Below are 16,551 nucleotides of genomic sequence, written 5' to 3'. Positions count from 1 at the left end.
GAAAAATGTTATCAAACCATACACATTACTGGAGTTGTTTCTCATTAAATAATCTGGATAATTTAAAGCACATATGTAAAATTATTTTTGAAGTAACTAGATAATGGCAATAACACGACAGGAAGAAACAATATTTCAGGTATGTATTTTCAAGAAGAGAATTATGGTGTTTCTTTTGCAACAATAATTTGAAGCTGTTTAAAATAGCCAAGAGAAGTTATATCACATGAACATCTTGTGTGTCAATGAAGAACCTCATTCCATTTAAATTCTATTCTATATTTAAAGATAGATCTTCAGTTTTAACATGAGAAAAGCAGAATATTTCTAACACTTGTGCATAATGAATTTGGTCCATTTTACATAATGAGCTTTGTTTGACATACCACAACCAACATTTTTCTGCAGTATTGCCTGAATGTCATCAGAGAACATAAGCAAATATAAATATGAATAGATGAAATAAAACAGGGCGTACATATGGCAAATCCCCAAGGTTTTGGATAACAATGAGGGCACTCAACTGCAATTTGAAGTGCTCAATACTATTTCCATTTAATTTATCTATATTCCATTTGTGGACTGCCAATGAAAGACTGAAGTAAGGCACTGGAGCAGTAATATAGCAGATTGGGCATTTGACTTGCATGAGGCCAACCTGGGTTCAATCCCTGGCATCCCATATGGTCCCACAAACATTACCAGGAGTGATCCATGAGTGCAGAGCCAAGAGACAAAGAAAGTCACAAACATTTATTTATTCAAATGCTTTATATTTTGAAGCATGGTAAAGTTATATTACTTATCTAATTGGCTATACCACCACTTTCACAACTGTAACTGAAATTGAAATATAATTCACCCATTCTTATTTAAGACTTAACTGAATGTTAAGCCACGTAATATGGGGCATCTGCTTCAAATCAATGTCTTGAATAAATTACACTTAATGAGAATTATTCTTGATTTAAAGATCAAAAAAAAAAAAAAAAAAAACCAGAAAAAGAAATTTTTGGTGGTGGTGATGGGTGGGTCACCCAGCAGCACTCAGGGGTTACTCCTAACTGCACTCAGAAATTATCCCTGGCAGGCTTGTGGACCATATGGATACTGACGACCTAACCCTGGTTGGCCACGTGCAAGGCAAACACCCTATTGTGCTATTGCTCTGATTCAAGAAAAAGAACATTCTAATGCTAAAACCAATCCTACTCCCCCAATCCTCTCTTATTGGGGGTGGGGGGGCTCAGGGGTTTTGCTCAGGGGTTACTGCTAGCTCTGCACTTAGGCATTACTCCTGGCAGTGTTTGGAGACCATAGGAATGCCAGGGATTGAATGCAGGTTCCCCATGTGTGATGAGAATCCACTGCTTACTACACTTATGCACTATACTTCTAAAACTTCTGGCCCCTAAAACTTCCCTTCTAACAAACTGACTCAGCAAATAATCTGAGTCTCTCAACAATCAAGAAACAAATTGACTCTTAGCAAACTTGACTTTCAATAAGCAATCTCTCTAGCTCCTAAAACTTTCTAACAACAAACTGACTATATAGTAGAGAGCAGAAAAACGATGGTATAAACTGATACAGGATATATGTCAGACAAATATACACATTATCATCAAACTGTGCTTTATATCTAAATTACATGGTTTTAGTCATGAAGTTCTTGAATAAAGGTTACAGAAAGAAAAGAGATCTCGCTGCAGCTAAGTTATATGTCAAGAAAGTAGGCTCTGCAGGCCGGGGTTATAGTATAGTGGATAGTGCACTTGCCTTGCACATGGCTGACTTGGGTTCGATCCTTAGCATCCTAAATGGACCTCTAAGCATCACCAAAAATAATTCCTGTGCAAAGCCAGGAGTAAGCCCTGAACATTGCTGGGTGTGGCAAAAAACAAAAACTGAACACAAAATGTTTTTTTTAAAAAAAGAACAAAACCAGAAAAATTTTAAATCAAATATAGGACCAGGGGAGCAAGAGTGATAGTATTGTGGGTAGAGCATTTTTGTTGCCTTGCACAAAGCTGACATGGATTTGATCTCTTGAACCCCATGATCCTGAGCTCACCAGGAGTGATCCCTGAGTACAGAGCAAGGAATAAATCCTGAGCAATGCCAGGTGTGACTCAAAAACAAAAGCAACAAAATAAGGGGCTAGAGCAATAGCACAGTAGTAGGGGCTGACCCAGGATGAACCTGGGTTCTATCCCTGGCATCCCATATGGTACTCAAGCCAGGAGCGATTTCTGAATGCATAGCCAGGAGTAACCCCTGAGCTTCACCAAGTGTGGCCCAAACCTTCCCCACAAAAAAATAAAACCCACAGAAAGTAGGTCAAGGCGCCGGAGAATAGTACAGCAGGTAGGGCTTGCATGTGTACAGCAGGTATGCCTTGTATGTAGCCAATCTAGGTTTGATTCCTGGCATTCCATATGGTCCCCAGAGTTTACCAGGAGTGATCCCTGAGCTCAGAGCTAGGTGTAATCCCTGAGTACTGCTAAAGTGTGGCCCCCAAACCAAACTAAACAAACAAAAACAGGCCAGAAAGATGGGGTATATGCTTTGCATGTGGCTGATCATGGCTGGAGCACTAACGAGAATGACAGCTGAGCACCAAGTTAGATACAACCCGAGTACTACAGGGTGTGACCCTAAACCAAATTAAAAAATTGGAAGATCCTCCTCTTAAAGGGTTGGAGATACAGTCAAGGGTTAAGGTGCTTGCATGAGGCCAATTCTGTTTGGATTCCTGGCACTACATGAGATTGTCCAGCACTGTCAGGTGAAGCCCCAAAACTAAACAACAATATAAAAAAGGCAAGCTTCCAAATGGCCTTCCTCTATTTTGGGAGTCAAAATGATAATACATATACCGTATTTTCTGGCATATAAGACGACTTTTGAAACAAAGTCAACCGAAAATCGGGGGTCATCTTATACGCCTAGTATATCCCGAAAAATGTTTCAATATGCCGCTAAACGAAAATTGTCTGAATATTGCCACAAAACGAATTTTCCAACTCGATCCTGCACCAATCACTGCAAGGCTGCTCGGACCGCCTCTCTAACTCAGCCAATCTAAGCAGGCTTTTTATGCATGCAAATTAGACAATATTCTGGACTGAATCTACACTGTAAAAAGCCTGCTCAGATTGGCCAGAGTCAGAGAGGAAGTCTATTACAGTATAACCTTTGAACCTTTGCTTGTCATGATTGGCTCACTGTGGTACATACAGTTCCAGCACAGGAACGTTCTGTCTGATACAGGGAATATAGGCCTAAACCTATGTTTTAACTGCAAAATTAGGGGGTCGTCTTATACGCCCAGTCGTTTTATACGCTGGCAAATACGGTACTTGTTTCATCTCTAGCGAAAGAGTTTTTAGGGAACACCACTAGGAATGATTCAGAGCATAGAACCAGGTAGCCCCATAAGTACCACCCAGTATGGCTCCCTCAGGGGGTAGGGAGAAATATCAAACCTACCTATCCTCTTCTACTCCCCAAAAAACCTTTAGGACGTAGAGCAGCATTTCTTAAGTCTGGTTAAGAATATGCCTTTCAAATAAGCAAAAGAGAAGAGAATAAGCCTAAGATGAATGATTTAAAATAAAACTTGCCTTAATGGCTTCAGTCAGAATTGCATCCATCTTGGGACGTGGAGAGGAAGCCATTGGTGCTTGTTTCTGAGCCCTGGCTAGTTGGCTGGCAGAAAGAGTAGCCCAGGAAGGTATTGTTTTTTTCACTTTCTTCTCTTTTTCTTTAGGTTGATCTTTCTCACTACAAAATAAATAATTAATGGTATGAAAAATAATTTCTCCAGAAAGATATAAAGTCAGAAATAGAAAAAGATAAGAGGATAAAATTAATTATTTACTAATTCCATTAAATAAGGAATTCCATAAAATAAGTAAACCTTTACAGAATATAAATTTTTTCAAAAGAATTGGGTACTATCAATGAACTAAAAGGGTATACATTCTCTTAGGTGTAGGAAAAGAGGAATATTTTAGCACTGGTATAAAGATCTAGAACATGAAAGAAATTAGAAGATTAAAATGTGTTCTTGTGGGCCCGGAAAGATAGCACAGCGGCGTTTGCCTTGCAAGCAGCCAATCCAGGACCAAAGGTGGTTGGTTCGAATCCCGGTGTCCCATATGGTCCCCTGTGCCTGCCAGGAGCTATTTCTGAACATGCAGCCAGGAGTAACCCCTGAGCAATGCCGGGTGTGGCCCAAAAACCAAAAAAAAAAAAAAGTGTTCTTGTAACAACAGGTCCAATTTTTGGATAATGGTGTAAAGTGAGAAAACCTGAGTTTTAACCTGAGTTGAATTGCAGCTCCAACACTTACTAGCTAAAATTTTCTTAGCTAGTGACCTGATTCTCAGTATCAACTATAAATACCAAATATAGTAAAATACATATTTGGTTAGATTTAATATAACAGTCTGAGGGAAATAACAGTCCAAATAAAAGTTTTTAATAAGATTGTTGTATATATACTAAGTTTATGTTCATCAAAGACACTTTCATGAAATATAAACTATTATATACATTCCATACACTTAAAATATGGGGTAGTTGCTAAAAACTCCACAGACTAAGGATGGAGCAATAGTACAACTGATAGGGTGCTTGCCTTGCATGCGGCTGACCTGGGTCCAATCCCCAGCATCCCATATGGTCCCTTGAGCACCGTCAAGAGTATTTCCTGAGTGAAGAGTCAGGAGTAACCCCTGAGAATTGTTGGATGTGATTTCTCCGTCCTCTCCCCCCAAAAAAGATTGATTCTAGGTTCAATTCCCAGCACCACAAAATAAAAAACAAAAATATTAATAACTCATTATAGGCACAAAGGTAGAACATAATGTTAAGTCTCCCATGCCATTTTTATAGTCATGTTTTACTTATTAGTGAAATTTTATCAATATTTAAAAAATATCAGATATACCCAAAATAAATCCTAAGCATAAAAACAAATTCCAAATCTAACATACAAATCATTCTGACTATCACATATTCTAATATGGCATGCAGCAATATAATGAACCAATTCCAAATAATAATTCCAAAAAGTGAATTCAACCAGAAAATATCTAACATAAACTTATCTCAAATAATGTAAAAATATTGACCTGCAGTTTTCTTACAGTCTTCAACAATAAACAATAGATAGCAAGAAAGCCAACTCCTTACTCCTTTTTGGTATCTTCAGAAGACTTGTTTTCTTCCTTCTCTTCGTTCTCAGCTTCCCCCTTTGGCTGCTCTGTCTCACTTGATGTAGCAGGTGGAGTTTCATTCTCTTGTTCTTCTACAGTGGAAATAGATTCCTCTGAACTTACATCTGGTTCTAAAATAATCAAATAGGTGTATTACAGCCCTGGCCAATAACAGGGTAAAACCTAACCTTACTAAAACAATTAAATACTTTAACAGATGAGTTCTAAAATGAGTAACAAAAGACTGAGGGTAATTTTCTTTCATTCTTTGTCAAATGAGTTGCCTATTCAAATGCTCGTTTACTCAGACTATAAAAAAAAGATGGATCAAAAAAAAAGAAGTCATACAGAAGAAACTCTTTTTACCCAAATTAAGTCCCTTGAGGCTTACTCTGAATTTTTTTTTTTTTTTTGGCCATACCTGGTGGTGCTCAGGTCTTACTCCAGACTGTACTCAGGGATCACTACTAGCCAGTCTCAGAGGAACATATATAGCTGCATGGGAGGCAAATGTTCTACCCACTTAACTATTTCCCCAATCCCTGAATAATTAATTTATAACAAATTATTTTATAATTTGACAAACCTTAGTAACAAAATTATTATGTGTTTTCTAATTAAATGACTGGGATAAAGGTAAAAAGAAATATGAAAGTGCATCTCTTTTATTTATTTATTTATTTTTTTGGGTTTTTGGGCCACACCTGGCAGTGCTCAGGGGTTACTACTGGCTGTCTGCTCAGAAATAGCTCCTGGCAGGCACGGGGGACCATATGGGACACCGGGGATTCGAACCAACCACCTTTGGTCCTGAATTGGCTGCTTGCAAGGCAAACACCGCTGTGCAGATTATCTCTCCGGGCCCTGCATCTCTTTTAATCTCTTTTCTCTGCATACTTTCACAGCTACGATAAGACAAAATTCCAGAAAATGGTTAAGAGACTTAATGGGGCTGGAGATACAGCACAGCAGCGTTTGCCTTGCAAGCAGCCAATCCAGGACCTAAGGTGGTTGGTTCAAATTCCGGCGTTCCCATTCCATAATTCCTGGCGTGCCTGCCAGGAGCTATTTCTGAGCAGATAGCCAGGAGTAACCCCTGAGCACCGCTGGGGGGGGGGGGGGGGGGGGGGGGGGGTGGGGTAGGAGGAGGAGGAGAAGATTCTTAAAAAAACAACAACTCTGGGGCTGGAGTGATAGCACAGTGGTAGGGCGTTTGCCTTGCTTGGATCCTTGGCACTCCATATGGTCCCCTGAGCAACCATCAGGAGTGATTTCTGAGTGCAGAGCCAGGAGTAACCCCTGAGCACTGCTGGGTGTGACCCAAAAACAAAACAAACAAACAAACTCTGGTGGTAAAAAAAAATTGAAACAAAATAGTGGTGTTTAAAAAGTTTGGTTATTTGGGGGCCATAGAGATAGCACAGGGATAGGGCATTTGCCTTGCATACGGCAGACCTAAGCCTGCCATGAGTAATTTCTGAGCACAGAGCCAAGAGTAATCCCTGAGCACGGCTGGGTGTAGTCCAAAACAAAAGTATGATTATTTAAGTAATGTAAATAAAATAAAGAGAGATGGTACAGGCAGTAAGGTGCTTACCTTATATGCAGCTGACCTGATACTGCAGTGCCCCCCAAGTACACCAGGATTAATCTCTGACCACAGAGCCAGGAATAAGTCCAGAGCACCACTGATGTGGTTCAAACCCCCTCATCCCAAAACAAAAAAACAACACAAAACAAAACAAAAAAACCCCCATAAATTTCAGTATGGTCAACTATAATTTGTAAGTTTCATCTTGGATTATGCTCTTCAACCAGATTTATACATAAACTTAAAGTCCTCTCACAATATTCAACCAAAACCAAAATTAAGTGTCAAATACATCTGAATTCTAGTCTTTTTTTTTTTTTTGGTTTTTCGGGCCACACCCATTTGATGCTCAGGGGTTACTCCTGGCTAAGCGCTCAGAAATCGCCCCTGGCTTGGGGACTATATGGGATGCCGGGGGAATATATGGGATGCCAGGGGATTGAACCACGGTCCTTCCTTGGTTAGCACTTGCAAGGCAGACGCCTTACCTCTATCTAGTGCCACCTCACTGGTCCCCAAGTTTAGTCTTGAAGACTTTCCAACTTGCTGTTTTAGGATAAGTTCTTTTAACATCTAAGTTTTAGTAATTTGCACTAAATAGATACAGGTTATATTACTATCTTTAAGGGACTCCTGTATGTGTGTCAGCCCTTTTTACAATGAGATTACCATCTCCTCAGGACTCCTGAACTGCTTTGAAAACTATTTACAAAATATTAAGCTAGAATTTCAGTGTAACAATGCTATCTGAAAATATACCTAGCTGTAAAATGATTTACTCATGTATTTTACTGTCCCTTACTCCCAATGATCACTTAACTGGCTGTATAGGTAAGACGTTATTATTACTCAGATTGTCTTATTTTATGTCTTCTTGAGCATAACTGCTTAATGGTTTCAGTTTAAATAAATGTTGTCACTCAAGTTATTATGTAGTATGTATAAGATAATTTCTAATCTATTAAATTACTGAGTCTATTGGTGAAAATTAAAAAAAATAAGTGAAATACAATTATTTCCATATATACTACTATGAGGTAAGAGTAAATACACCTTACTAAACTGAAGTACTTATGTGAAAAGTATCTTACTGATCTTTTCTAAATTCTTGGTTAATTTTTCTGTTATCTTAATGTTTCATACCTGCACTGAATCTTCAGTATGTATACATCTAAAATGTTGTTATTCATGATTTAGTTGCTTCAGCTGGCTCTTTAAACACATGGAATAAACCTGGGCCATAGAGTGACTTATCTCACTGCTAAGATGACATTCAGTTCACTAGTATTTATTTTTTTCTTTCTTTTTGTTTTTTTTTTTCTCCCCCTCCCCCTCCTCCTTCTTTTTTTTTTTTTTTTCCTTCTTTTTGGTTTTTGGGTCACATCTGGCAACGCTCAGGGTTTACTTCTGGCTCTATGCTCAGAAGTCACTCCTAGCAGGCTCAGGGGACCATATGGGACGCCGGGATTTGAACCACCAACCTTCCGCAAGCAAGGCAAACGCATTATCTCCATACTATCTCGCCGGCCCCTTATTTTTTCTAATATTATGATCCTATGTCTCCCAAACTGCTTATTCACCTGAGGATATTGTGACAAAAAGCAGTCTGGAAAAGTCATATACCTGGGACACCAAAAGAATAAGAGACAACAGAAGTCGCATGTACATCTTACTCCTAATCTGTGTAAGTCAGTAAAGTTCCTAAAAAGCCTTGACAAAAAGAGCACAGTGGTTAGGGCATTTGCCTTGCATGTGAGCTGATTTTGATTGTAGGTTTGATCCCCAGCATCCAATATGGTCCTTGCCAGGAGAGATCACTAAGCACAAGAGCCAGGAGTACCAACTGCTTCAAAAGAGTTAAGGTACTTGCCCTGCACATGGCTCACCCTGGTTCAATTTTCAGCACTACCAGAAACAACCATGAACACAGTCAAGAGTAGCACCAGGGGCCGGAGAGATAGCATGGAGGTAAGGCGTTTGCCTTTCATGCAGGAGGTCATCGGTTCAAATCCCGTCCCATATGGTCCCCGTGCCTGCCAGGAGCAATTTCTGAGCCTGGAGCCAGGAATAACCCCTGAGCACTGCCGGGTTGACCCAAAAATCACACACACAAAAAAAGAGTAGCACCAGAGTATGGGCCAAGGTGTTCCCAAACCTTCCTCTTTGCTCCCCTTCCCATCAAAAGGCAAGGAAGAAAAGGGGAAAAGACCAGGGGGTGGAAGTAATGAGGAAAAAAAGCAAAACATAAAAAACGAAGTTGAGATGCCTTAGAGGAGAGCTTTAGAACTCCAGGCTAGTGCTCCACATTTCCCTCTATTCATTATGTTCCATCCTCTATCGGACCAATCTTGCTGCTGCACACAACCAAAGTTATAAACCAATGTTCTGATTAACCATTTGCTCTCATAATAATTTCTGAATGAGCTTCTTCTATTGATCCTGAAAGTCTAAGTCCTTCCTTGAGTCTTAGTATTCACTGTATTGTACTATAAGCTATTTATTTTTTTTTGTTACCCATTCTGTTATCTCCAAACACATCACCATATTTAATACCATAAACACTGAAATTTCCACCTTCCTACTTTACTACCTATGAGGTCTGAAAAGACAGACCAGAAAGTTTATCTTTTAAAACATCTCCTCCAAAACACACAGCCAAAAATTTAATTAAATTAAAAGGAATTTACAGGATACTTCAGAACAGAAATCTTCCACTTTAAGTTGTACCACAGCTTTACCTGGCTTTTCTTCCTCCCCTTCAGCAAGTTTGGTTTTGGGACGCGTTTCCCGGGTAGAATTCACAGCTCGACGAATCGGCATGGTGCTATCCTCTACCTTCTAAGAAAAGAGATATCCATTATCAAACAGGAATAAAATAACTATTTTCTCTCTCTCATGGGGCCTAACTGGGTGTTAGATGTAGGAGAATTCTTCAAGTCGACTCCAGGATCTGATGCAAATTATTTTTAACACTTCTTGGAAGTAAAATGAATTTAAAGAAAATTTCAAAATATTTAAGCTGGAATTTTGAACAGAATCAAGTAATTTACACTTTGATTTGAAATAAAATTTGAAGTTGTTTCTCAGGAACTTGCAGGGAAAGTACAGTGGAAAAGAACATTTAGATTTTTTCAGAATTGTAACCCAGATTCCCCAAAGGCGGGAAAGAAATATGTACCAAGAAGGACCCAGCAGAGTCTGAAGTCAGGGATTGATCCAAGAGTGAGCTTCAAGAATGTGTCAGCCCCTACCTCACCTAACTTGTCCGCGTGGATCAGCTGAGCTCCTACTATAAGTGGGAGTGCCTTAGGATGGACGAGTTCACCTTGAGACGTATCAGTCGCCATTTAAAATAATTTCTAGGCCCGAGTACAGGTTACACTCTGAAGCCTGTTGTTTACCACAAGGATTTTTCCTAAGGTTTCAGTGTGGTGAAGAGTCAACCTAAAGCACAGAAAAGACCTGGTGTGAAGATTAACAGAAACAAAACTAAACTGAAATGTCCAAATTTATTATACATCCAAATGAGAAAAAATTTAAATAAAATTAAAAGTGACCCAGTTATTATTTAGAAAGATACAATTACTATCAAAACAATAAGCTATATAAAGCAGCAACTAAGACAAATGCACAAGCCACAGCAGCTGTTGCACCTTCCACATGAATAAAGGCAGCAAGGACAAGAAAGCTCATAAAGAACCCTATTTCCTCCTCCTAGCATCGGGAACTTAGAAAGGATAGAAGATATTAAGGAACAGTTTAGTCGAATGTTTACTCAAAGATCAACTTACTAAAGAGAGAAGGATTTTTGTTGTTATCGCTCTCAAAGGAATCAGGAAAATGAACCGTGACCTTAACTCTATCTCTGCTAGAAAAGTATACCAAGGACAAAAACTGGCTAAAGAACACAGAATTCTAAGAGCTTCCAGACCCAGAGAAGCAAAGTTAGACAATCACCTGGAGAAATGTATGCTTGTCTTAGTTTTAATGCAAGCAAACCTAGTACAAAAACAGAGAATACAATTACTCAAATATAAATCCCAGAATCACTCATCTTAATATACATATCTTAAAAATCTCATCTGGGACTGTGATATTTTATAATAAAAATTCCTCAATATAAGAGCTTGAAAACTGTTATGTATATAGATTTCACAGTAAATGTTTACAAAGAACTGGGGAATGGCAGATTGAGTCATTCAACTTGTACTTTCAGATTTATTTAGAAATCATAGTTTCCAACTTCTAGGCCATAATCCTAAATTATAATAAGTTAGGTTGGCAGGAAAATAAAACAAATATAATAAGGCTTTCAGGATGTTGGTGAGAACACAATGGGTAAGTTGCTTCCTTTACAATATATGTATTGACCTGGGTTCGAACCCCTATGGTCTCTGCGAACGACCAAGAATGACTCTCCAGAGCACTGAGCCTAGAGTAAGCCTTGAGAACTAACAAAAACTAAAAAAGACTTTCATATTTACAGAAAAATTCTTTTATAACCAAGACTTTTATGCCAAGACTTATGAACTGTTGTTAGTTGTGAGGAAAGGCAGTTGAAAAGATTCAAGATAATGAGTAGCACACTAAAAGTTATTGAAGAGTAGGGCTGGAGATGGTACAGGAGACAAGTTGCTTGCCTTGCACATAAACAACCCTGATTCAATCTCCAGCCCCAGCTATGGTCCCTAAGCAACTCAGAAATGATCCCTCAGCCAGGAGTAAGCCTTGAGCACCGGGGCAAGAGACTGGTCCCCAAACAAACAAATCCAAAGCAAAAAAATAAAACTTAATACAAAGAATAAAACAGGAATAACAGCATGATATTTAAAAATTATCAGGGGGTGGACAAGTACAGTGGGTTTTACATGAGGAAATCCAGATTCAATTTCTGACATCCCATAATCACTGAGTACCTCCAGGAGTGATTCCCTGAGCATAGAGCCAGGAGCACAGAGCATAGAGCCCTGATTCTAGTTCTGTCATGTGTGGCTCTAAAACAAAATAAATCAACCACTATAAAAACAACTTAGAAGTAAAAAGTTGTCTGAGCTACAGAGAACCAAGATGAATTTGTTTTAATTTTAATTTTTTTTTTTGGATCACACCCAGCAGCACTCAGGGGTTACTTTGGACTGTGCTCAGAAATCACTCCTGGCAGGCTCAGGGGACCATATGGGATGCCAGGATTCAAACCACTGACCTTCTGCATGCCAGGCAAACACTTTACCTCCATGCTATCTCTCCGGCCCCGAAGCAAGACGAATTTAAGAGCACAATTTAGGTCTGTAAAAACGCCAAGACTACTTTGACTTAGTTTCAATATAATAAACCTACTCATTCATTCAACTAGTGCTTACATAGCAATATCTTATCCTTGATAAGCAAAAACCCCCACTAACTGAACCTGTTGATGTGTTATGTGACTTAACTATACATATGTACACTATACAAGTGAAACAATCACAATCAGGGTATTCTTGGTATAGTGATGCTATTAAATCTTTTTTTTTGGTTTTTGGGCCACACCCGGCGGTGCTCAGGGGTTCCTCCTGGCTGTCTGCTCAGAAATAGCTCCTGGCAGGCACGGGGGACCATATGGGACACCGGGATTCGAACCAACCACCTTTGGTCCTGGATCGGCTGCTTGCAAGGCAAACGCCGCTGTGCTATCTCCCCGGGTCCTATAACATTAAATCTTAACCACAGCACTAGCTAGGCTTATACGCTACTCTTTAAGATATCAACGAAAACTTCAGAGTCCCTGTTCATTTGATATTTTTATTTATTTCTGGTTTTTGAGTCACTCAGCGGCGCTCAGGGTCACTCCAGGTTTTGGGCTCAGAAATTGCCCCTGGCAGGCACAGGGGACCATATGGGATACTGGGATTTGAACCACTGTCCGTCTTAGGTCAGCTGCATGCAGGGCAAATGTCCTACCCGCTGTGCTATCCCTTCAGCCCCCATTTGGTATCTTTAAAAAATATCTTCTTGGGGTCGGAGAGATAGCACAGCGGTAGGGCATTTGCCTTGCATGTGGCTGACCCAGGCAATTTCTGAGTGCAGAGCCAGGAGTAACCCAGGAGCATTGCAGGGTGTGGCCCAAAAAACAATCAATCAATTAATCAGTAAATAAAGTTTTAAATATATATGTATTTTGTTGGCAAGTATGTTGTCAGCCCATGCTGGCCATTCCATGCTGCACACACACCACTCATCTCCCATCTTGAGATGTTTTCCCTCAACTCTCTGCCTCCAGAGAAATTAAAGTTCTCTTCAACTTGTTACTCACTCCCTGCCCCTTCCTCAAAGTTCCCAAATGAAAGTGGCCTTAACCCAAAATATTTTTTCCCCTTTGGCCTGGGAGATTGGAGCTCATACTCCATGTTAAGGGTCATGGGTTCAATCCTTGGCACCTCAAGGCCTATAGTGATCCTAAGCCCTACAGGAGTAGCTCCTGGCCATACCATTAACTCAAAAACAAAAATGATAAATTTATATTAGCTCAGCTAAAAAAAATGCTCATTGGACTGAAACTTTGATCAGCTAATTTTGGTGTAGCCAACAAAACTCAGGTTCTGACATTTTCCTTCTAAAAATCTTCTCAGTAATCATCCTTATTTCACCAATTATATCTTTGTGTCTTTAACCATCACGCTATTCTTCTAACAGACCTCCTGCATTGTCCCTTGAACTGTATACCAGTCCCTGTCAGGTTTTAAGGCCACACCTAGGGGCCGGCGAGGTGGCGCTAGAGGTAAGGTGTCTGCCTTGCAAGGGCTAGCCAAGGAACGGTTCGATCACCCATGTCCCATATGGTCCCCCCAAGCCAGGGGCAATTTCTGAGCGCTTAGCCAGAAGTAACCCCTGAGCATCAAACGGGTGTGGACCGAAAAACCAAAAAAAAAAAAAAAAAAAAGGCCACACCTAGTGCTCAAGGCTTACTCCTGGCTGAGCTCAGAAATCACTGCTGTTGGGCACAGGGGACCATATTAGGATGCCAGGGATAAAATCCAGGTCAGCTAAGTGCAAGGCAAGCAAGCATAGTACCTGTTATACTATTGTTCCAGTCCTCTACCTAAGATTTGTACTTTTTTTTGGGCCACACTCAGCAGTGCGCAGGGCTTACTCGTGGCTCTGCACTCAGAAGTTACACCTGGCAGGATCGGGGGACTGTATGGGATGCCAGGGATCAAATCTGGGTCAGCCACGTGCAAGGCAAATGCCCAACTCCCTTGTGTCCTAGTACTTACTGGTTTTTAAATTGGGATACTTTCCCTATACTTTTCAACCAGATTTTTCTGTTCAGTGTCTCCACTGTTTTCCTGTCCACACATTCTTACTTCTTCAGGTTTCTTTCATTTAATACCACCTGAAACTTAGCATGTTATCATGTTGATTTTTATATCCCAATAGAATGAATTTAAGCATTACAGAGGCTACCATTGAATTCCCCACACCTAGGTCTCTAATAAATGGGTATTTAACAAACTCTGGGAGAGAAAGGTTAATGGAAGGGAAGTAGAACAAGGTTATATATAAGGTGCCTGCTCTGCATGCCACAGACCATACTTCTGTCACTCCTGAGTATAGAGCCAGACATAGCCAAAATTCCTCTGGATGTGGTCCAAACTCCTATCCCCAAAACGTTGAAGGAACAATGGCATGTGCAGCACATGTTACTGTAGTTGATGTATGTAAAAAAAAATACTTAATGTGGGTCAGGGAGATGGCGTCAAGGTTATGTTTCTATACTTGATCCCTATTAAAAATTTCATGCAGCTGGTTTAGTACTACACACTTGGTGGCTAAGAATACATAACCATTGTGCTTAAGTACAATAGGTGCTCAACAAATAGTTAAATCTAGTAAACAGATGACAATGAAGTTTCTCACCTGGGTTCTTATGCATATCTTAAGTAATCTGACTCTGTGTTTATTTGGTATATAGGGTCACATCTGTGACCATAAAACCTAACAAAATAATAAGGCCTACACCCATGAAAGTTGAGGGGTGTTTATGCTGGAGAGAATTCCCATTAAGTCATGTCAGTTTAGGGATCCAACCCAAGATCTTGGCACATGAACTAACACCCTGGCCCCTATTTTATTTTAGCTTTGTTAAATACAAAGATCTGCTTTTGTCAAGGAAAAGTACTTAAATTGCTTTTATGTAGGCAACTATAGACATTAAAAAAAAAAAAATCAACATTTTAATTTGCTTTCTCTACATCGATAAGGCAATAAAAAAATAAAGTTTAACCATTCATTTCAGCGTTAGAATATAGTTGAGAATACGTAATTTAGGGAAAACACCATTATATTTTATTTACCATAAAACGTATGCAATCTATTATTTCCATGTCACCAGTGATACAGCCCATAAATCATTCACTGCTAACCAATCTAATTGCTCACAATTCTCATCCTTGATGGGTCATATTTACCCAAAACTCCCGCTTTCATTCTTAGCCACTTTTATTTTCCCCCAAATGTGCGTATCAACACTTAAATGTAGCTAGTTCCTATCCAACTTGGGCGCAGGTGTACAGAGATTAGAGCCCTTCCTCGACAGACAATACTTGTTTTATGACTTCCTTTCACCTATTTAAGAGTTCACTTCAAAGCCCTGCTCCAATTTCACTATCCTCGGTCTTCCAAATAGGCCTTAAAATAATAATCATAAAAAGTAATCCCGGGGCCGGGCGGTGGCGCTGGAGGTACGGTGCCTGCCTTGCCTGCGCTAGCCTAGGACGGACCGCGGTTCGATCCCCCGGCGTCCCATATGGTCCCCCAAGAAGCCAGGAGCAACTTCTGAGTGCATAGCCAGGAGTAACCCCTGAGCGTCACAGGGTGTGGCCCAAAAAACCAAAAAAAAAAAAAAAAAAAAAAAAAAAAGTAATCCCAAAACTTCTACTTTGCAACACATTCAGCTTTTTTTTTTTTTTTTTTTTTTTTATGTCTTGGTGACACAGCCGAATGGTGCTCAGGACTTACTCTTGGCTCGGCTCTCGTTCGGAACCGTCAGGGGTTGGGGCCAGGGATAGAGGAGAGAGAGAAGCAGCCAGGTGGATGCGGAGCAAAATAAACCCTCGCCCCAGCCCACAAGACTTTGGGGGGAAAATCCTTAGAGGAGGAGCTTGAGGGTTAGTTTCTGCCTCTGCCCGTTTCAACGAGATGCCCTCCCACAAAAAAATAAAAACACCCAGCCCCCTTTTGGCTCGCTTGTCCTGCTCAAGAGGCTCCCGGATAGGCCCCTCGCTAACTGCGCACCTGAGCGGGGTCGAAGGCGAAGCTCAAGCTCCAGGCACTTCCGGGAAAAGGCCCTTCCCGGCTCCCGTAGTCCCGCGGCCCTGCCTGGGGTGGGGCCCCCCGCCTTCCTGGCCTCTCCTCAGACACTCCCGACCTGTGGCAGAGCCCTCAGCGCTCCGGGTGAGGCACCTAGCGTGAGGAAAGCAGCAAAGCGCGCCCAGAGGGAAGGGATGGGAGACAAAAGGGGCAGCGGAGCCACTTAGAGAAAGAGCGACCGAGAGAAGCAGCGAGGCGACTGACAAGGCAACGGCTCCTCAGAGGCGGTGGCACCACCACACAGGCACACACGCTCACGGGACGGGACCGGACGACTGGGGCGGGGCGCTCCGCCAAGGCGACAGCGGGGGCGGGCCCGCCGCAGCCAGTCACGGCCGCCGGCATCTTTCGAACCAGCTGAGGGAAATGGAAAAAAAAAAAATAAAA

The 16,551-nt window shown here is 40.8% G+C and overlaps 1 protein-coding gene across 1 annotated transcript in view; it reads right to left on the bottom strand.

Annotated features, from left to right (window-relative positions):
* Positions 1-10,968, bottom strand: part of HP1BP3 (heterochromatin protein 1 binding protein 3) — a 28,328-nt gene extending 17,360 nt beyond the window's left edge. Inside the window, exons 1-4 of the mRNA XM_049772159.1 lie at positions 10,068-10,968; positions 9,555-9,654; positions 5,203-5,356; positions 3,627-3,786 (exon numbers count right to left, since the gene is read on the bottom strand). Of these exons, the coding sequence (XP_049628116.1) occupies positions 3,627-3,786; positions 5,203-5,356; positions 9,555-9,654; positions 10,068-10,163 (510 nt within the window). The 5' untranslated portion in view covers positions 10,164-10,968. The remainder of the gene's footprint in view (positions 1-3,626; positions 3,787-5,202; positions 5,357-9,554; positions 9,655-10,067) is intronic.
* Positions 10,969-16,551: the final 5,583 nt, after the last annotated feature.

This window comes from Suncus etruscus, chromosome 4, assembly GCF_024139225.1.
Source record: "Suncus etruscus isolate mSunEtr1 chromosome 4, mSunEtr1.pri.cur, whole genome shotgun sequence".
NCBI classification, from domain to species: domain Eukaryota; kingdom Metazoa; phylum Chordata; class Mammalia; order Eulipotyphla; family Soricidae; genus Suncus; species Suncus etruscus.
The sequence above is the reverse complement of the archived record's forward strand: the minus strand, read 5'-3'. Positions and strand labels throughout refer to the sequence as shown.